Raw genomic sequence first — 21,982 nt, forward strand, 5'->3', positions numbered from 1 at the left:
TCAGGCTGGTCTTGAACTTGTAAGCTCAGGCAATCCATCCACCTCAGCCTCCCAGAGTGCTAGGATTATAGGCCTGAGCTACCATACCCATCCTTAGAGGCATGATTTGTGAACACATTCTTGTAAGAGAGCTTAGAAAATATAAGGTTGCATGAAGAGAAAGAAGTAGAAAGAAAGATGTTTCCTGTTTGTTTTTACTATAATCACTAATTGGGACATTGGAATAGATAGATTTCCTCACCAGACTGATATCACATATATTATCTCCCAGGACAGGATCCAGGGCACTACACTGGTGCTATGTGAAAGTACCATATCTTTATAGAATTGGGGGGGGGGTGCATTTTGAATGTTTTCTTCCTCTGAGTCAAAAATTGCATGAGCAAATTGCATATATATTTTTGATGCCTCTTATACTATTATGCAACATGAATATACTTTTTGTTTTTCATAAAACAGAAGAAAGTGGGCACATTCCTTAAGAGGCAATATAGAATTAATGCTCTTTTGGTTTTAGGAAACCTACATTAATATTGGAAACAGCTCAATACCTGATGGGAGAAGTGGGAGCTGTTATCACTTTGCAATGAGTGGGAAATCATACCAAGTGATATTCCAGCATTTCAACAGTTTGCTTCCAAAAGTAAGTATTGGAAAAATGAAGCAGTTTGTTTTGCTCTTCAAATTAGTGAGGCAAATAAGGGAAAGAGTGTAATGAAAGTGTAATGATCACTGAGGTTGTCTGAGACCTAGGGCCACCACCCTGGCAGAAGTAGCCTGGCCCTCATCCTGTGCCTTCACATGGCCTCCCCATCAGAGCTTGAATTCTAGTACCAACCTTTCACCCCTGTGGCCAGTTCAATCTCAGCCTCCCTCCTCCATTTCCCTGCCCCCGCCCCCGAGAACCTCCAGAGAGTTCTAAACATGCTGCCTATTTTGTGAGTCAGCCTCTTTCTGAAAGCTACCAACTCATGTCAGGCCAAGCGCGAGGCCCCTTCCTGTCTGGGTTCTTAAATTAAAGCAAGAGGAAATAAAGGTTCCATCGTTTACCTTCCAAATCATTTATTATCTTGTCCTCTGTGTGTCCTATTTTAAAAATAGTGCTGTGTGGGGTTGTGTTGTCAATGTGGAGGAGATTAATGGAGCACAAGCTGAGGGCAGCAACCATCTGTTAGCAGTATCTTAAAAACTCTGTCATTGTACCAGTCAAGGATCATAGACTCTCAACTCCAAAGGCTTATAGAAAACTCAGTCCAGTTTCTCATTGTAGAGATGAGAAAGCTGAGACTCAAAGAAGTTAAGTCACTTGTTTAAGGTTTGGACAGCTAGTTAGGACACAGCTGAGACTAGAACGTTGTTTTTTCAATTCCCACTCTGTTTTTCTTGCCCCTGCAATTATAGGAACAGTGTTTAGGAGAATAAACTGTTATTTCCTTAAGCATTTCTATTCCATACGCTCTGCTCCTTCTTAGTTCCTGTATTATTATTAATTGGAAGTTGCCCCATCTTGGGAAGACAGTCTGGACAAAAGTAATGGTTATGATGGGAAACTCAAAGTGAAGTTAAATATTAAAGCATTGAATCTCCTGTTTCCGTTCCTGATATTTGGTCTAATGCCTTACTACTCAATTCTATATTAAATAAGTATCCAGGGGTGTTTTTAGGTCATTCTTTTATTTTAAAAGCTTTCTTCTTCCTAATTTTATTGGTCATTTTTCATTTTAGATTCTGATGAATGGAACCATTTTTGCAAGAATGTCTCCTGGGCAGAAATCAAGCCTTGTCGAAGAATTTCAGAAATTAAAGTAGGTGCTATTGCATGTAATAGATAACTGTATTTGTTACCTATCGCCGTATAATAAATTACCCCCAAACTTAGAGGCTTAAAGTAATACCACTTATTCTTTGACTTTTCTGTATGTCAGGATTCTATGTGTGCCTTTGCTGAGTTTTCTGGTTTAAGGTTTCTCACAGAGGCTTAATCAGGTGTTGGCCAAGACCACAGTCATCTCAGTATCTGAGTGGGGAAAGGATCTGCCACCAGCCTCACTCACATGTTGTTGGAAGGATTCAGGGACTTATGAGCTACTGAACTAAAAGTCTCTGTTTTTTTATGGGCTGGTAGACAGTAGCCACCCTCGGTCCCTGTGACATGGACTGTTTTATACATATGAATGAGCAAGCAAGAAAAACCAGCGAGAAAATCTTTTCTATCTCCTTCAAAAACGCAGATGACCAAGTCACATCAGACTGAAACAGTTCTCCATGAGATCAGATCTACCAGCTATCTGCAGGGAATGTTATGCTTTGGGGCTTCAGGTACTAGAAAATGAAGAGAAACATAGAATAGAGAAACTGTAGATAAATGCCGATGGATAGTAGGTGAAATCAGAAGACTTTTATTTTATTTTATTTTTATTTTTGTTGTCCAAGAATTGATAGGGAATTCTCAAAAACTGCTTATTAACTTCCATAATGCTGGGTAAGTAACCCCTGGCTAATATGACTATTTCATTCACATAAATACAGTACTGGCTGAAGAAAGCAAATTTACCTTTCTCAAATGCCTAAGAATTTTTGCCAACTAAAATGCCTTATTGTGAACAGCTATATTTCCCTAAAGAAAAATCAATTCAAGAAGACACATGCTATCTCACAATGAGCTATCTTCTCTTGGTTTTCCAATCTTCCGCTTCGTGCCTTTGTCATTGACAATGTGCATGAGGTTGCCTGAATTTTCTTTCTGAATTCTCTAGGGAACACCAGAAGGTATAGGATTCCTGGGGATATAGAGATTAGATCCATGCCTTAAGCCTAAAAAATGGAAGCCATTTTCCAGCAATTGTGGGTAGTCAGTATCATGTACATCTAAATGTTCACAAGATGATTTTCATTTACATCTAGACCAATACCTCATATTAGTTTGAGCTACATGGATTTATCTATATTTGACCATTTAGACCTATAAAAGTGGTCTTTTATGTATCAATAAATAATAAGGAAATTCTAAGGCATCTTTATATTTTATCCCTTACTGATTTTATAACTTTATCTATTTTTAGAAAAATGCAGCTGAATATTTAAATAGCATTGCCATTAGTCAATACTCCATAGTGTATGGTTTACTTGAAGACAGTGTCTTGCATCTGACATTTCTTTTCCTTGGCATCAGCTTTAATTTTTACTGTTTCATTTGCATCATGTTTACACACCAAACTGATACAGATGGGGAACATATTATCTCATCCTCATTCTGAGATACATCAAGAATATGAGTATATGTCTCTAGTTATAGCCGTTAAACTACTTCCCAAATGTTTCTTGTGCTGGTGTCTGAACTCTAAACTCTCAGTGGCAGTCAGCAACAAACCCCAGCTGGATTAGGTTATGATGGCTTCATTAGCTTGTGTTGGAAATGCTATAGCTATGACTGAACTTGTAAGGTTGGCCTTGGTGCATATAATCAAACAGGATTTCTTTTGTTTTATTTGATCATTGTCTTTGATAATGTCCTTGGCAGGATCACTACCATTTCAATTGTGATTAAAACAATTTAAATAGGTGTGGAATTTAAATAATGCAATGGTCATTTTCTTTTGGGACTATGTCTCTTTAAGACATTTTCCTTTAACTGGATTCAGCCTGTGTTCAAGGGACACATGGACGAACACACACACACACACACACACACACCCCTACCTCACATGACAGCTATGATGAAATTAAGCAAGATGCTAAACTATTCAGTTTTTTTTCTTCCCCTGCAGTTATTACGTGGGCATGTGTGGAGATGGAGCTAATGACTGTGGGGTGAGTAGAAATGACTTCTGCTAACGCAGGCGGCTCACTGATAGCCTTCTTGGTGACCCTTCAGTCCCCTGGGCCTGTATCTTTATACTTAATAATTTTGCTGTTTTTTTTATTAAATCATAAACACATAGATCATGTATACATTAATGTATTTATGGGGTACAATGTGCTGATTTCATATAGAAGTAGGAACACTTACATTACTCTGGTTAATATAAACCTAATCTCATTTACTTAGTTATTGTGTTAAGACATTTATACTCTATACGAATAGATCCTACATGTAACCTTGCATTATGCACCATAGGTGTGATCCCACCATTCACCCTCCCTCGATCTGACCTCCCTCCATCCCTCCCCTCCCCCCTCCTTCCTCCTTCATCTTGGGCCATAGTTGTGATCTATTCTTCATATGAAAGTGTGAGTGATTGTAAACTGACTTCATAATAGTATTGAGTACATTGGATATTTTTTCTTCCATTCCTGAGATACTTCACTAAGTAGGATATGTTCCAGCTCCATCCATGTGAACATGAAAGAGGTAAAGTCTCCATCTTTTTATAAGGAATAGGCACTTGGGTTTCTTCCATGACTTAGCTATTATGAATTGAGCTGCAATGAACAATCTGGTGCAAATATCTTTTTTATAAAGTGATTTTTGGTCTTTTGGATATACACCTAGTAGAAGAATCACAGGATCAAATAGCAGGTCTACTTTTAGATCCCTGAATATTCTCCATACTTCTTTCCAAAAGGGTTATATTAGCTTGCACTCCCATCAGCAGTGCATAAGTGTTCCCTTTTCTCCACATCCACACTGACATCTGTAATTTTGGGATTTTGATGTGAGCCACTCTTATGGGAGATAGATAGTATCTCAAAGTGGTTTTGATTTGCATTTCTCTGATGATTAAAGATAATGAACATTTTTTCATGTGTCTATAGGCCATGCACCTATCGTCTTCAGAGAAGCTTCTGTTCAAGTCTCTTGCCCTCAATGAAATGGGATTACTTGTTCTTTTCTTATTAATAAGTTTGAGTTCTCTGTGGATTCTGGTTATTAAATCTTTGTCAGAAGCATAACCTGCAAATATCCTCTCCCTTTCTGAGGGCTGTCTGCTTGCTTTACTTACTGTGTTCTTGGCTGTGCAGAAGCTTTTTAGTTTGATCAGATCCCAGTAAATGTATTTTTGGTATTGCTTCAATTGCCCCAGGGGGAGGGGGTGCTCCTCATAAAGTATTCTCCCAGGCCAATTTCTTCAAGTGTTTCTCCTGCCCTCTCTCCAAGAATCTTTATAGTTTTATGTTTTAAGTTTAAATCTTTTATCCAGTGAGAGTCAATTTTTGTTAATGGTGAAAAGTGTGGGTCCAGTTTCAGTCTTCTACAAGTTGCCAGACAATTCTCCCAGCATCATTTGTTAAATAGGGAATCATTCCCTCAATTTATGTTTTTGATAGGCTTATCAAAGATCAAATGACAGTAAGTGTCTGGGTTCATCTCTTGGTTCTCTATTCTGTTCCATACATCTACCTCTCTATTTTTGTGCCAATATCATGCTATTTTGATCACTATAAATTTATAGTATAGTTTGAAGTCTGGTAGTGTGATTCCTCCTGATTTGTTTTTATTTCTGAGTAATGTCTTGGCTATTTGAGTTTTTTTTCTGGTTCTATGTAAAATAAAGTACTATTTTTTTGAGATCTTTAAAGTATGACAGTGGTGCTTTAATAGGAATTGCATTAAATTTGTAAATTGCTTTGGGTAATATGGACATTTTAACAATATTGATTCTTCCTAGCCATGAGCATGGTACATTTTTCTATTTGTTAACATCTTCAGCTATTTCTTTTCTCAGAGTTTCATAATTCTCTTTATAGAGAACTTTTACATCCTTTGTTAGGTAAATTCCCAAATATTTCATCTTCTTTGGCACAACTGTAAGGGGAATGGAGTCCTTGACTTTTTTTTTTTTAACTTGACTATTATTGGTATATATAAAAGCTACTGATTTGTGAGTATTGATTCTTTACCCTGAGATGCTACTGTATTCCTTGATCACTTCTAAGAGTTTTGAGGTTGAGTCTCTGAGATTTTCCAGGTATACAATCATATCATCTGCAAAGAGTGAAAGTTTGGTGTCCTCTGATCCTATTTGTACACCCTTGATCCTCTTCTCTTGCCTATTGCAATGGCTAAGACTTCCATTACAATGTTAAAAAGCAGTGGAGACAATGGGCAACCTTGCCTGGTTCCTGATCTGAGTGAAAATGATTTAAATTTAACTCCATTCAATACAATATTGGGTGTGGATTTGCTATAGATGGCCTTTATCAATTTAAGAAATATCCCTCTATTCTTATTTTTTTAAGTGTTCTGGTCATAAAGGATGCTGCATGTTATCAAAAGCTTCTTCTGCATCAACTGAGAGAATCATATGGTCTTTGTTTTTTAGTTTGTTCATGTAGTGTATTATATTTATAGATTTATGTATATTGAACCAACCTTGAGACCCTGGGATATAACCCACTTGGTCATGGTATATAATTCATTTGGTGTGTTGCTGGATTCTGTTTGCTAGGACCTTATTGAATATTTTTGCATCTATGTTCATTAAAGATATTGGTTTATAGTTTTCTTTTCTTGTTTATAGTTTTCTTTTCCTGATTTGGGGATCAGAGTGATATTTGCTTCATAGAATGTGTTGGGAAGTATTCCATCTTTTTCAATGTTTTGGAAAAGGTTACTATAGGTACTAGTTCCTCCTTAAAGGTTTGGTAGAATTCTGATGTGAAGCCATCTGTTCCCAGTGTTTTCTTTCTTGGGAGATTTTGTATAGTTGATTATATTTCAGTACTTGATATAAGTCTGTTCAGCATTTCCAATTCTTTCTGATTAAGTCTAGGAAGTTGGTGTGCTTCCAGGTATTGGTCAATTTCTTTCAGATTTTCCTATTTCTGAGAATAAATTTTTTTGTACTATTCATTAAGGAGTTTTTGAATTTCTGAGGTGTCTGTTGTTATTTTACCTTTGTCATTTCTGATTGATGATATTATGGACTTTAATTTTCTATTTTTGGTTAGGTTGGCCAAAGGTTTATCAATTTTGTTGAATTTTCAAAAAAACCCAACTTTTTGATTCATTGATCTTTTGAATAATTCTTTTGTTTTTGATTTCATTTAATTCTTATCTAATTTTAGTTATTTCTTTTCTTCTGCTAGGTTTGTGGTTGGAATATTCTTCCTTTTCCAGTTGTTTAAGATGTCCCATTAAGTTATTGACTTCTTCTCTTTCCATTCTCTAGAGGAAGGCTTGCAATGCTATAAATTTCCCTTTTAGGATGGACTTTGCAGTGTCCTGCAGGTTCTGATAATTCGTGTCTTCATTATTGTTTTGTTCCAAAAAATTGGCAATTTCCTTCTTGATGTCATGTATGACCTAACTATCAATCAGCATAAAGTTATTTAGTTTCCATGTCTTTGTATAAGTATGCAGATGCCTGTTATTGGTGAGTTCAACTTCTATTGCATGATGATCTGAGAAAATACAAGGAATAATTTCTATGCCTTTAAATTTGTTGAGGTTAGATTTGTGAAATAAGATGTGATCAATTTGGACAATGTTCCATGGGCTGATGAAAAGAATGTGTATTCAATTTTGTTAGGATGAAATGTTCTGTAGATGTCTGTTAAATTCAATTGTTGTATGGTGAAGTTTAAGTACAAAACTTATTTGCTTAGTTTCTTACTGGAGGATCTATCCAACACTGCAAAAGGGGTGTTAAAATCTCCAACTATCATAGAGTTGGAAGATATTAAATTGTTCATGTCTGTTAGGGTCTCCCTTGTAAATTGAGGAGCATTCTGGTTGGGCACATAAATGTTAATAATTGACATTTCATCATGTTGAGTGTTTCCCTTAAGAAATATGAAATGACCATATTTGTCTTTCCTTACTTTTGTTGTTTTAAAGGCTAGTGTATCTGCAAATAAAATTGCCACCCCTGCTTTTTTCTGATTTCCATTTCCTTGGATTACTGATGCCCATCCCTTCACCCTAAGTCTATATTCATCCTTTAAGGTAAGATGAGATTCTTGTATGCAGCAGATATCTGGCTGAGTTTTTGTATCAAGTCAGCCAACCTGTGCCTCTTATGAGGATAGTTTAAGCTGTTCACATTAATCAAGAGTATTGATAGACCTGGTAGTATTTTGGGTGTCAAGTTTTTCAAAAGTCCAGTGGACATTTTGAATCTTTTCACCACCGTGGAAATTGGGTTTTGGTCAAGAAGTTCAGAGTGAGTTTACTATGGTGGTAGAGCATTGTGCTGGTCATTACGGAGAATGGGTCTAAGGATATCCTGAAAAGGTGGTTTGGTTATGGTAAATTTCTTCAACGTGTGTTTGTCATTAAATTTCACTTCTCCATCATAAATGAAGCTCAGTTTAGCTGAGTACAAGATCCTGGGCTGAAAATTCATGACCGTCCTCTTCTGGCTTGAAAAGTTTCAGCAGAGAGATCTGCAGTCATTCTAATATTCTTTCCCTTATAGGTTATGATTTTCTTATGTCTGGATGCTTGCAGGATTTTCTCCTTCATATTAACTTTGGAAAAGTTAATTACAATGTTTCTAGAAGATGCTTTATTTGGGGTGAGTTGTGCTGGGGTTCAGAAACTGTCTGCTATCTGAATTTTAGTATCTCTTGCCATGCTTGGGAAGTTCTCCTCAATTATCTCTTGGAGTAGAGTATCTGTGCCTTTTGGACCATCCTCTCTCCTTTCAGGGATTCCTGTGAGGCAAATGTATGCTTTTTTGAAGTGGTCTCACAATTTTATCAGGGAATGATCCATTGTTGCTTTCCACTTCTCTTCCTCTTTGAGCATTTGGGAGCCTTCAAAAGCTTTGTCTTCAATGTCAGAGATCCTTTCTTCTGCCTGGTCCATTCTGTCACTGAGAGATTCTAGTGTATTTCTCAGATCTTTGAGGGCTGTACGTTCATGCCTCAATGTGTCAAAATCTTTGGTGATTTTTGTCTTTGAATGCATTGAATTCTTGAGACAATTTTTGAATTTCTCTTTGAATTTTTAATTCCATCTTTACCTCCATTCTGTTAATCTTATTTTCAATCCAAATTCTGAATTTGATTTCTGACATCTCAGCCATTTGTTTATGAATGAGATCATCTGTTGTGTCTCCTTTGTCATTCCTTGTGGGATCTACTCTGATTATTCGTGTTGCCAGAGTTTTTCCACTGATTCTGTCCCATGATTATTTTTCACCATTTGGCTAGAGTAGCTGGCAAGGTAAAATTGAATTGAGGGCTCCTGGATTTGTAATTAACCAGCCCTTTACCAAAGAACTGGGACTGGTGATTGCAACTTTTCCCTTAGAGCTTTACAAATGTCCCATTTACAACTACAGCCTGAAACTTTGGGGACCTGCTAGGTGTAGTGGGGCTAGAGGGCACTGACTGGTATTCAGCTAGTCTCTTTCCAATCATAGTGAATCAATGGCTTTGGGCTGAAATCTCAGCTGTGGAGATATATAAGCAACTAAGACACACTGCCCACCCCAACAGGTGACAACTGGAAGAGGAGAATCCCACACTCCCCCAATAGCACCACCAGGGTATAACCTTGGTGGGTCCCCAGGTAATCATCCTGGGTCAAGAGTTCCAAACCAATTGTCCCAGTCAACACAAACACTGATCAGATGAGAGAGTTCAAAAGGTCTTCAGCACCTAGGCAGTGGGGATCGACTGGCTGCTCAATTTGACTCCAGTGGAAAGGACTGTGGAGCCACCACCATTGTCAGGGGTGGTGCTGCTAGTGTCAGGGGTGGTGCCACCAGTCTGGGGTATTGCTGTGTGTAGGTCACAAGAATTCTATGGGGAGATAGAGGTCATTAACACTGGTCGCAAGGGTCACAGGAACCCAGTGAGGAACCAGAGGGTGGAGCTGCTGACCCCCAGTCTCGGGCAGCAGGAGCTGGGAGGGAAGGTGGAGGTTCTCCAGGGCCTCAGCAGTTTCAGGAGCTGGGCAGAAGTCACTGGGCATGGGCTGCAGGTCACAGGAGCCAGTTGGGGAGTCAGAGGTTGGAGTTGCTGGCTGTGGGCCACATGGGTCACAGGAGGCAGGTGGGAGTCACTGGCTGCAGGTTGCAGGCTGCAGTCACAGGAGCTAGGAGGCCACAGGCCATGGGCCACAGGAGCCAGGTAGGGAGCTAAGCTGCCCACCATGATCTGCTGAGCCAAGGAGCCAGTGGGCCATGGTTTCTAGTGGTCAGTAGCACAGTCCCAAGCTATTTTTTCCAACACAGGACAAGTCTCTCTCCCCTTGTAACTTCCTGCCTCTATTAAAAGTTATAGTTTCAGTGCAACTGCCTCACAACTGCCTCACAGCTCATGAGGTGCCCTGCCCTAGCAAAAATCTGCCAAAAGCTCCGGATTTTCCAGGGGGTAGTCTTCCAGATTGCCAGGAGAGGCAGTAGGAATGGATTTGGAGTTCAGGAAGGTAGGGAGACTGTTAGATCAACTTTTGGCTCAGGCAAGAGACTGCCTGGGCTTGCAGGGGTATCTCTCCATGGAGAGAGTCTAAGCCCTCAGTCATTCTCCCCCCTTTGGTGAAACAAAAGGTCCTCTGGTCTCTACTTGCCTCAAAATGCTCTCTTGGGGGAGGAGGGGAAGGATTCCCATCCTCTTTGGGATGGGTTATATACCTGAAATTTGTTTCTTTGGAGTCCCATCTGGTTGCGGCAGGGGTGATGCAATCCTATCAATCCTCTCTCTCAGCCCAGCTCCCGATCTTCTGCTTTATTGGGTTATTTCTGGCCATTATTCTCCCTCTGGAGTCTCTGCCAAAAACTGGCTTCAGTTGGCCATCTTGCCTCTCTCCCCTAATTTTGCTATTTAATCTACCTTGGATGGGTTAGAAGTGAGATAAGTCAGTTCAGTTTTTTTGTTTGTTTGTTTGTTTTGTTTTGTTGGCAATTTGTAGGATAACAGAGACAAGAGAAAGCTCCTCAGGCTTCCATATTTCAGATCCAAAAGGAATAGCTGGTTTATGGGCAGTGCCTGTGACTCAATGATTAGGGTGCCCACCCCGTCTGTCTCTAAATTTAAAAAAAAAAAAGAATGGTTTAGATCTTCCATGTTATCAATAAGGAAATTAAGTCTTAGAGAAGTAAATTTTTTGTTTGTTTGTTTGCCTGAGGTCACACAGCTGGTAAAGTCTTAGTGAATAAAAATTTTTTGAAACTGATGATTAAAGTTTTGAATTATGTGTAAATTGTATTTGTTCCTGCCAGGCTTGCTTTCTCTGGTTAGCTTTTAAAACTTGGCTATACCCCAGAACTCTTACACTCAGTAAAATCCTAGACCAAACTATTTGATTATTTTACACCATAGCAAAAACTGAATAAAACAATTCTCAGAAAATTATTTCTCACACCCAATAGAAAGGTAGTGTATGAGTAATATTCTGAGTTTTAAAGACACAGTGGAAACATAGTCATCTACCTTGAGGATTATTTACATAAGGAAATATTTCAATAGCTAATTTATGGGACAGTAATCAAAGAAGATTGTTTTATATTTCCAAAATTTAATAGATATTTAAGATCTTGGTATTTGTTTTACTTTACTTTCCTCAATTTTTTCCCAAATTTCTGTGAAAAACTATACCTATAATTAGAGATTTGTTAAGAACTTTTCTGCCTTATGCTTCGTGATAAAAAGCTACTTGTTAGCCTGTTCTTTCAAATCTAGAATGATAATCCACTTGTGTTAATTATGTGGGATTTTGAACAAAACAAAGAAATTAAATGCTAAAAATGACATTGTCTCTGCTTCCTAAAGAATTTATTGTCTGATGAGGAAAAGAATCATGCATAAAACTAATCCTAACATAAAGTAGATGATCATAAATTACATACTAGAGATACAAGATATTAAACAAGAAAAGACAAAGAAAGAAATGCCCTACAGTTTATTGAACAAGAGTCTAATACATTTTGGTCATAGTTCCAGGTACTTTATAGTCAGTTCTATGTGACTACTGATACACAACATCTCCTTTTATATCTGTGCCATTCTTGAAGGATTAGAGGCATGCTGGCCTGCCTTGACCAGAGTCCTCTGTGCACTCTCAAATCATTTTTAGTTTTGGTGAGAAATGAATTAGCCCTTATTTCTGTGAGGCAGCACATATTCTGGAATGAGTCTGTGATATCTCCAGGGAAGATGTTGTGTGTTCCATTCTGCATCCCAGCAGTTAGTTGAATGGCTGGATCAGGCCAACTAGGGAAATGTGGGGATTAGACCTCATTCCCTATAGTTTGTGAAGATGGCCTGCTCAGTATAAGAAGTGAATCCCCAAATCACTGTCAATCAAATTCTATTTGCCTACCACATCTACATCCTTCTGACAGGCAGTACACACACAAGACCCTGTGCACACACACACATACCACATGCACACCCCACTATGCTACCACTGGATCACTGTTAGTTGGTGCCTCTTTAGTTGATTACTTTGCAATCAAGGGAGGGAAGGTATTCCAGGTGGACACAGCATAAACAGAGACCCAGGACTGGAGGGTACAGTGTTATCTCTCTATAACAGTTATTTTCAACCAACATGTAACAAAAGTTTATAAAGATCATTAATTAAATTATTTTCAAAAGAAGTTCAAAACACAACAAGTATATTCCTTTTTTTTTTTTTTTTACTTTTTTTTGGATCAACGTAATTTAAATGTGTTGCTGAAGTTTAACTATTGGTTCCAACACTATAAGTGCCACAAGATAAAAAAGGTAGAAAAAACACTGCTCTAGAATATGAACAATGGCTACTTGGCTTATGCAGAGTTAAAGCCCACCTGAGGAGTCATGAGTGTAACATGGATATATCATTCCAGGCTTTGAAAATGGCTCATGCGGGCATCTCTTTGTCAGAGCAGGAAGCATCTGTGGCATCCCCTTTTACCTCAAAAACAGCCAATATCCAGTGTGTGCCTCACCTCATCAGGTAAGCCACCGCTCCCTCTCCCACCCTCATGGCCACTGAGGTCATTATCTGGTTCTGGAGACAGATGCAATTCAACTCTGACTTAGAGTAATGGCACCACAGCAGAGGTGCCACCAGGGGGCCATTAGTGCTGCTTGGGAGTACTGATAAATGCTGCAAAGAAGTGACTTCCTGAGCCCTATATGATATGATATTTAAGTATGTCTTGTGGAGAGTTGAAAGCTTGACTTGATATTTAAAATGGATTGCATTCTCTACACCTCCTCTCCTTCATTTGTGTGTTGGATGCCTCCTGGAACATTTCTCTCTCGAGTTTGGGATGAGTGAGGAAGCAGAAAGGGAAGACTCCTTTAGCTAGCTTCCCAAGTACTCTTAGATGCTTCCAAATTGAAAATGAGTGAATGTCCAAAATGTGTACTACATACATACATACATAACAGATACTACAATTGATTGGCAGCGGTCAAGAAAGGGAAAAGAATTAAGAGCTGTTTATTTTCACGAGATGCCTCTCTCACCTCCATTCCACTCTCATGTCTCTAGTTATGTGTATTTTAAATGTAGCTAAGAATAAAATATTTGATTTTGTTTTATTCATAAATCTCATCCCCCTCTTGTTTTTGTTGCACTTTGGGGCAACTTCTGAGCATCTTCATAGCCAGTGGTCTGTAAGGCTTCACCAAATTTGGAGGTTTATACAAAAAAGACAACTATGAAGTTCATCAGAATGAACAGGTTACTTCCAGGAATCACCAACATGAAGGTTTCAGGCCTGAAGCTCCACATCGGTGGTTGGATGCATAGCAGCAAGATGGCTTTACACAGTTCCCAAAATACTGGACACCTGTACCTACTTCCTTCCACAACCTCAAACATCATTACTACCCCTGTCTCTAAGGCAGCTCTCTTCCCAATTCCCATGTTCCCTACTTCTGAGGACAATTTGGTCCTTAGAGTCAGTCACTGAGGTTCTTTAATCTTTCCTCTTCTTCGCTCATAACCAAACAGACATAAAGTTTACTGATTTGCCTTGGCAGAGTCAAGCCCTTTGCTTATTCTCTCTGTTGCCTTAACCTTGGATCACATCATGGTGTCTACACAATGACAGTGCTCTGGATCTTCCCTCTATTTCATCCCTTTCATCAATACAACCCATAGAGCTCTTTATAAATGTTGTCCTTGGAAATGTGGTGAATAAAGAATAGACAGAACCTTGCCCTGGAGGACTTACAATCCATAAAGGACATATGTATTTCTCAAATCACAGAGAATCATATGCCTGATACATGAGAGGTGCTCAGTAAATGTGCTTTAAATAAATTAACATCCAAACAATACAGTAAATGTTCTGGAAAAGTATGAAAACTCCAGCCAGAAGGGAAGGTTTCAGCAGAGGAGTTGCAACTTGAAGAAAGGATAGATTAATGTAAATAGAAAGGAGGCAGGAGGAAATTCCAGGTAGAGGAAATGGGAAAGCCACGTTTAGAAGGTGGGTTGTAGGTGAAGAATACAGGGGCCAGTTAGGTCAGTTGGGCTGAAAGACTTCTCAGATGGGTGTTGTGGCTATACAGTTAGAGAGATGGGTTTGGAGGCTTTGCAGGGAGCTTGAAATCCTGGATAGTTGTACCAAGTCCCTACTTGATCTACTTAAAATGCAGTGGTATTTGAACTTCAGATGCTTTTCCTCATATATGTGTCCCAACACATCTGTGAAAGTAGTATACTGTTTTAGAATACAAGTCATGATGTCAAATTTCTCTAGTGGCAGATGGCTTAGTAAGACTTCAGGGTAGAAACTCTTTGCTTTTATATTTCATAGGTTCATAAAAATTAGATATGGTTCAGCTCTGTTAGGCTCATTTTACCCTTGCTATCCTTGATGCATACTTATTCCTGAAAAAGCACTCCAGAGAGGCTTAGAGGTGCAGTTTCAGAGGCATAGGTCCATATCCACTGGTTTTCATTTTCATCTTTTGAAACATGATTTACTTGTTGCTTTAGTTCAAGTCCTTTAGGGCAAGGACTATGTCTTACTCATTTCTGCATCAAGCATGGTACCTAGCACTAAGCTGGGTACACTAGAGCATTGAATGGATATTTATGGAATGTATAAATAAATGCGTGAGCTACTTAAAATTCATAATCATTAGGAATAGCAGTAATTTTGGAGGTTCATGCAAATACCCTTTATTCTTTACTTTGAGTGTTTTTTTAATATATACTTTCCTTTGAATCTGGGTGCCTGGAATTATATACAACTGCAAAAAAAGAGGATGAAATTGCAATATTTATATCAGACGTGGGAAAATGATCCAGCTTTCACATGCTTACCCCTTCCCTGCTTGTCCTCTGTTCTTCCTCTGTGTTGAAAACAAATGACAGCACCTCACAGCTTGATAGAAAACATCTGCCCAAAGCATCCTGGCCCACCTCCCACCTAACTCTCATCTTGCCTGAGACAAAGTAGTTAGTAGTTTGGCTTTTAGGTTTTCCTTTTGATGTCCCTGATCTGTTGATAGCGTATTTGAGCAGAGCAGATATTCATGCCACTGGGGTCACTTCCCAAGTGGACTTGCTTCAGCCCTGATGAGAAGAGGCTGCAGGAGGTGGGTCTGTTCTTCCCATTGAGTGCTACTGCTTCACATTGTCTCCTTTTAGCCTGTGCTTGTAATCCACCACCCAAAAAACCTCGGCTAAAGAATTAACAACTAAAATGGAGAATATCTACCTGTTAAGCTACAATTTTTACTATAGTCTTAATCTCTTGATCTCTATACCAGCTCAGGATATTACTCTGGGTTCTTCCTGGAATATCAAAGCCACCCCCCCCCACTTTATCTCAAATATTAGCACCACATCCACACTTCCTAAAATGTGAGAATGCCCATCATTTGAATTTTTTTCCTGTAAGGGCCTCTCAAGCACACACAACTCAATTCCCAGGAAGCTTGTGTTGTTAAAATATGATGTGTTACATACCTAAGTCCCCATGCTTGACATTTTCCACCTTATCACAATGCCGTATTTTGTTTATTAGTACACATGGCAATCTTCTCCCTTCACTGAACACTTGTTGAAAGGAAGGACAATGCTTGATTCATTTTGTGTCCTGCATGACTCCTTAGCACAATGCTGGGACTTCATAAGCAGAAATAAAAGTGAGTCAGTGAATCAATGAGTGAGGTGATGACTGAATGAGAGAGTGAATGAAAGAGGGGTTAAACAAATAATTGAGAGGATGGATTAATGATTAAGTGAGTCTATGTCAACAGACTTTTAAAATTCTAACTCCTTTTGAAATATAAAAGAGACTGGGAGATATGTATTATACATAACCAGTTATTTTTATTTCTTTTTAAACAGAGAAGGCCGAGCTGCTCTGGTTTCATCCTTTGGGATATTTAAATACTTGACCATGTACGGCATAATCCAATTTATTGGTACATCACTGCTATATTGGGTATGAACCAAAATCATTTTGTCCCCGTTCTAATTACATTTACATCCCTGGTTTATTTTTCAGGGTGTGGCTCCTACACAGAATTTAATGTTTTATAAATAAATGACATTTCTCAAAATAGATGTCTGCAAACTCAAGAATCTAGTATAATTGTGCATGAAGTATGGAGCAATAAATAAATAGATGTGGATCAGTTCTCTAGGGTGTTGTTTTCTATGGATAACCTGAGACTCTTGACCTCTCCAAGCCCCTGTTTCTTCATTTGGAGTAGGAAGATAGCTTTAGAGCAGCCTAAATATAATTCAGCAAGAAATGGATCAGTCTCCCACAAACTGTGGAATATTTTTGGCAAAAGACTAAGAAGAGATGAAAAGGAAGAAATGTTGTTAAATTTGGTTTTGAAGGACTAGAATGCTGAAACCCTTCCATAATGGAACAGTTACACATCATTAGTAAAGAATCAGCAATTCTTTAAAACTGAAAAATATAAAGACCCTTAAAATTAAATGATAATACTAACCATTTAAAAGTTAATTAGCTATATGAAAGAACTATGTACAGGTTGAAAATTATCTTCATTAGTCTAATCACTGCTTGCTCTACAGTAAAGTTATTTAAAAGACCCAAGGAACACTTCAGGAAGGGAATTATTCTATTTCTTTTCTGGAAATTTTGAAAGGTAACAAGACAGCATCTGATAGGCTATTGCTTGCAAGGACCACACAGAGGGCTCAAGGGTGCCAGATGGGAAGAAATAAGAATTGGAATGAGAATCAGAAAACCTGGAGTCAAGTTCTGCTTTCCTCCAAAATACAAATTAGGTCCTTGGCCAAAATCTGCTTCTAGGAGGTTGGGATAGTTGATATTCAGAGTCCTCCATAGTTCTGTGAAAGCTGTTCCTAGAATTAAAACTAAAGCTGCTGTTGGAAATTTCTCCCCTAAGCAATCCCATTCTGCATATACAGTAGAACCTTTGTAAGTTGACCACCTGAGAAACTGTAACAAAATGGTTGACATTCAGAGGTGGTCAACCTAAGGAATTAGGCCTCCTGTATTGATAAATACATGTGGTGCATGTACGGTCTATGGAAATTAGGTCAACCTAAGGAGGTGGTTGGTGTAGGGAGGTGGTCAACTATGGAGGTTCTTCTGTATATAATTTTACCAATTCAGGTGAAAATACAGAGAAAGATATTGGAAAAAAGGTAAAGAATACAGAGAAAAAAATTGGAGGTCAGGCGAGTCACTGAGAAACCAATTACAGCTTTTTTTTTTTTCTTATTTCATGTTAATGTGAGGGTACAAATAATTAGGTCACAATATTTAATTTTGATAGGTAGAGTCCCTCCTGTAGTTGTGTTCTTCAGCCAAAAGGTGCACTATTACACCCCTACATTGTGCCCATTAGGTGGGACTACCCTAAGCCCGCCTTGTCCTCTCCTCCCCTCCCTTAATCCTCCTCCCCCCAACTTAAATTGAAATGAGTTTTTCTCTTCTGTGGATGTGAATTAGATCATCTACTAGCTTCACACTAGTAATGAGTACATTGAAAATTTATTTTTCCATTCTTGTGATACTTTACTAAGAAGAATGTGTTTCAACTCCATCTAAGTTAATACAAAAAATGTAAAGTCACCATCTTTTTAAAAGTCTTACCAGCATTCCATGGTATATGACAGTTTGTTAATCCACTCCTGAGTTAAAGGGATTTTAGGTTGTTTCCACATCTCGGCAATTGTAACTTGAGCTGTAATAAACAATCTGGTGCAAGTGTCCTTAGGATAAAATGATTTTTTATCTTCTCGGTAGATACCTAGGAGGGGGAGGGTCACATGGGAAGTCTAATTTGAGTTATTTGAGGATTCTCCATACTTCTTTCCAAAGAGGCTGTATTAGTTTGCAGACCTATCAATAGTATAAAAGTGTTCCCTTCTCTCCACATCCATACCCAGCACTGGCAACTTGAGGATGATGTGGGTTAGTCTTACTGGGTTTAGGTGATATCACAGGGTAGTTTTGATTTGCATCTCTCTGATGATTAGGGATGATGAGCATTTTTTCATTTGGTTGTTAGCCATTAATCTGTCTTCCTCAGGGAAGGTTCTGTTCATATCTCTTACCCAGTGATAGATGGGCTATTGGCTTTTATTGTTGATTAATTTGTTGATGAGATGTTTGCTTTTTTTGTTGATTAATTTGAGTTCTTTATAGATCCTAGTTATCAAACCTTTGTCATATTTGTAACATGTAAATATCTTTTCCCATTTTGAATTTGCTTTGATTGTTGTGTTCTTAGCTGTGCAGAAGCTTTTCATTTTAATTAAGTCTCATTTGTTTATTTTTGTTGTTGTTGCAATTGCAGTGAAAGTCTTATTTATAAAATCTTTCCCCAGGCTGACATCTTCAAAAGTTTTTCTCACACTTTCTTCTAGGATTTTTATTGTTTCATGCCTTAGATTTAAATCTTTTACTCATCTTGAATCAATTTTTGTGAGTGGTGAAATGTGCAGTCCAGTTTCAGTCTTTTACATGTTGTTATCCAGTTCTACCAGCACCGTTTATTGAATAGGGAGGGATTCCTATCTCCAGTGTATGCTTTTCTTTGGTTTATCAAAGATCAGATAGCAAGTAGAGTCGTGTTTCATCTTTTTGTTTTCTATCTGGTTCCAAATGTCAATGTCTCTATTTTTGTGCAAATACCATGCTATTTTCATCACTGTGAACTTGTAATATAGCCTAAAGTCTGGTAAAGTGATGCTTCTGGTTTATTTTTATTATTAAGAATTGCCTTGGCTATACAGGTTTTTTTTTCTGTTTCCATATGAAATATAGAACTATTTTTTTCCAGTTCTTTAAAGTATGATGATGATATTTAACTGAGGATTGTGTTGAATCTGTAGATTGCTTTGGGAAGTATAGACATTTTAACAATGTTGTGTCTTCCAAGCTAGGAGCATGGGATGTTCTTCCATTTGTTAATGTCTTCTACTATTTCTTTTTTTAAGTTCCATACTTCTCTTTGTAGAGGTTCTTCACCTCTTTTGTAAGATATAGTCCTAGGTATTTCATTTTCTTTGAAGCTACTGTGGAGGGAATTGTATCTTTGATTAGATTCTCAACTAGGCTTTTTGTTGGCATATCCAAAGGCTATTGATTTGTGCACATTGATTTTATATCCTGAGATGTTACTATATTTCTTGATCACTTCCAAGAGTCTTATGTTGAATCTCTGGTGTCTTCTAAGATCTATCACCAGTGAAGACTAAGGGTTTCACTTCCTCTGCTCCCATTTGGATGCCCCTTTATTTTCTTCTCTTGCCTGATCACATTGGCTAGAACTTCCAGCACTATGTTGAATAGTAGTGGCAATAGAGGACTTCCTTAGCTGGTTCCAGTTCTAAATGAAAAAGCTTTCAGTTTTACTCTATTCAGTATAATATTAGCTGTGAGTTTGTTGCAGATAGCTTCAATCAGTTTAAGAAATGTGCTGCTATGCTTTTGTTCTTAAGTGTTTTTGTTAGAAAAGCAAGCTGAATTTTATCAAATGCTTTTTTTTTTTGCATCTATCGAGAGGATCTTATGGTCTTTGTTTTTCCTTCTATTTTTATGGTGAATTACATTTATGGATTTGTGTATGTTAAACCAGCCTTGTATCCCTGAGTTGAATCCTACTTGATCATGATGTATAATTTTTTTAAATGTGTGGCTATAATCTGTTGGCTAAGATTTTATTGAATACTTTTGCATCTATATTTATTAGTGAAATTGATTTATAGTTTTCATTTTTAGTTGGATCTTTTCCTGGTTTGGGTAACAGGCTGATGTTTGCTTTATAGACTATATGGGGAAGATTCCTTCCTTCTCAATGTTTTAGAAGACAACAACCTCTTCTTTAAAGGTTTGATAGAATTCTGATGTGAAATTGTCTGGTCCAGGGCTTTTGTTGTTGTTGTTGTTGTTGTTGTTGGAAGATTTTTTTATTTTTTCTTAAATCTCAGTGCTTGATATTGGTCTGTTCAAGAAATCTATTTCTTCCTGGTTAAGTCTAGGGAGATGGTGTGATTCCAGGTGTTGGTTCATTTCCTCCACATTGTCAAATTTGTGGGCCTAGCATTTCTTGCAATAGTTAGAGATCATCTCTGTGATATCTGTTATTTCTCTTTTTCATTTCTGTTTGGGGTTGTTACAGATTTACTTTTCCTTTTTTAGTTCACATGGCTAAAAGTTTATCAATTTTATTTATATTTTTGAAGAACCAACTTTTCACTTCATTAATTTTTTGAACGATTCTTTTGTTTTTCAGTTTCATTAATCTCCTATTTAATTTTGGTTATTTCTTTTGTTCTGCTAGTTAACAATTTCCGTTTTTATTTCTTCATTGACTCAACTATCATTCATCATAAGGTTGTTTAATTACCATGTCTTTGTGTAGGGATGAAAATTTCTGTTGGAATTAAGTGAGGGGCATAAACATTTAGAATTGAAATGTCCTCTTGTTTTATTGTTCCATTGACCAATATAAAGTGACCATCTTTGTCTTATTAACATTAGTTGCTTTAAATCCACTTGTATCAGAAAATAAGATTGTGATTCTCATTTCTTCTGGTTTCCATTTGCCTGAAATGCTGTTTTTCATTCCTTTACCCTGAGTCTAGATTTTTCCTCAAGGTTAGATGTATTTCCTGGAGACAGGATAAGGCTTAGCATATGGATGGCTTATTTTTTTTTTTATCCAATCAGCCAGCCTGTGACTCTTTGGTGGGGGAATTAAAGCCATTAACATTTATTGAGAGAATTGGTAAGTGTGGTGGAGTTCTATTCATCTTATTTTATGAAAGTCCATTGCTTCATTTTATCCTTTGGGTTATTGTGAAAGCTAGGTTTTGTCCTTTAGTTTCTGTATGTTTACTTTGGTGGCGGTCCATTGTGATGGTCAGTGTGGAGAAAAGGTCTAAGTATTTCCTGTAGAGTCAGTCTTCTTGTGGTGAATTTCCTCAATGTTTTCATATCAGTAAAATATTTGATTTCTCCACCTATTTTGAAGCTTAGTTTATCACAATACAGAATTCTGGGCTGAAAATTGTTTTGTTTAAGAAGATTAAAGGTAGATGCCATTCTCTTCTCACTTGACAAGTTTCATTTGATAAGACTGCTTATCAAAGGGATCTACCACTGTAGGTCAGTTGGTGCTTACTCCTGGCTGCTTGCAGAATTTTCTTTTTTATCTCTTTTGTCTTAACTTTGGATAGATTCATTACAACATGTCTTGAAGATGCTCTGTTTGTGTTGCGATGACCTGGGGTTTGATATCCCTCTGAGAAGAGTGTTTTAGAATCTTAGGTGAAATGGGAAATTTTCATTTATGATATTCTTCAATAGCACTTTCATTCCTTTGGGATGTTCTTTTTCCCCTTCAGGGATACTGATAAGTTATATGTTTGAACACTCTTGAAGTCCTGTAATTTTCTGAGTAAACGTTCTGTTCTCTTTCTTCTTTTCTGCCTAATTAACTATCTAGTTTAGCTCAAGAGCCTTATCCTCTACCTTTACAATTCTTTCTTCTCTGTAGTCTAATCTGTTGTTGATGCTTTCAGCTGCATTTTTTAATTCCCCAATTGACTCCTTCAATTCCTTAAGCTTCACCATATCCTTTCTGTATTCTTCATATTTTTCATTCACTTTTTGGT

General features: G+C 37.7%; 1 protein-coding gene across 1 annotated transcript in view; it reads left to right on the forward strand.

Annotated features, from left to right (window-relative positions):
• Positions 1-21,982, forward strand: part of ATP13A5 (ATPase 13A5) — a 117,889-nt gene that overhangs the window by 73,683 nt on the left and 22,224 nt on the right. The window contains exons 20-24 of the mRNA XM_003792695.3: positions 518-643; positions 1,726-1,805; positions 3,768-3,810; positions 12,726-12,835; positions 16,199-16,295. Of these exons, the coding sequence (XP_003792743.1) occupies positions 518-643; positions 1,726-1,805; positions 3,768-3,810; positions 12,726-12,835; positions 16,199-16,295 (456 nt within the window). The remainder of the gene's footprint in view (positions 1-517; positions 644-1,725; positions 1,806-3,767; positions 3,811-12,725; positions 12,836-16,198; positions 16,296-21,982) is intronic.

Source organism: Otolemur garnettii, unplaced genomic scaffold (genome assembly GCF_000181295.1).
Source record: "Otolemur garnettii isolate 467f Iridium unplaced genomic scaffold, OtoGar3 scaffold00060, whole genome shotgun sequence".
NCBI lineage: Eukaryota > Metazoa > Chordata > Mammalia > Primates > Galagidae > Otolemur > Otolemur garnettii.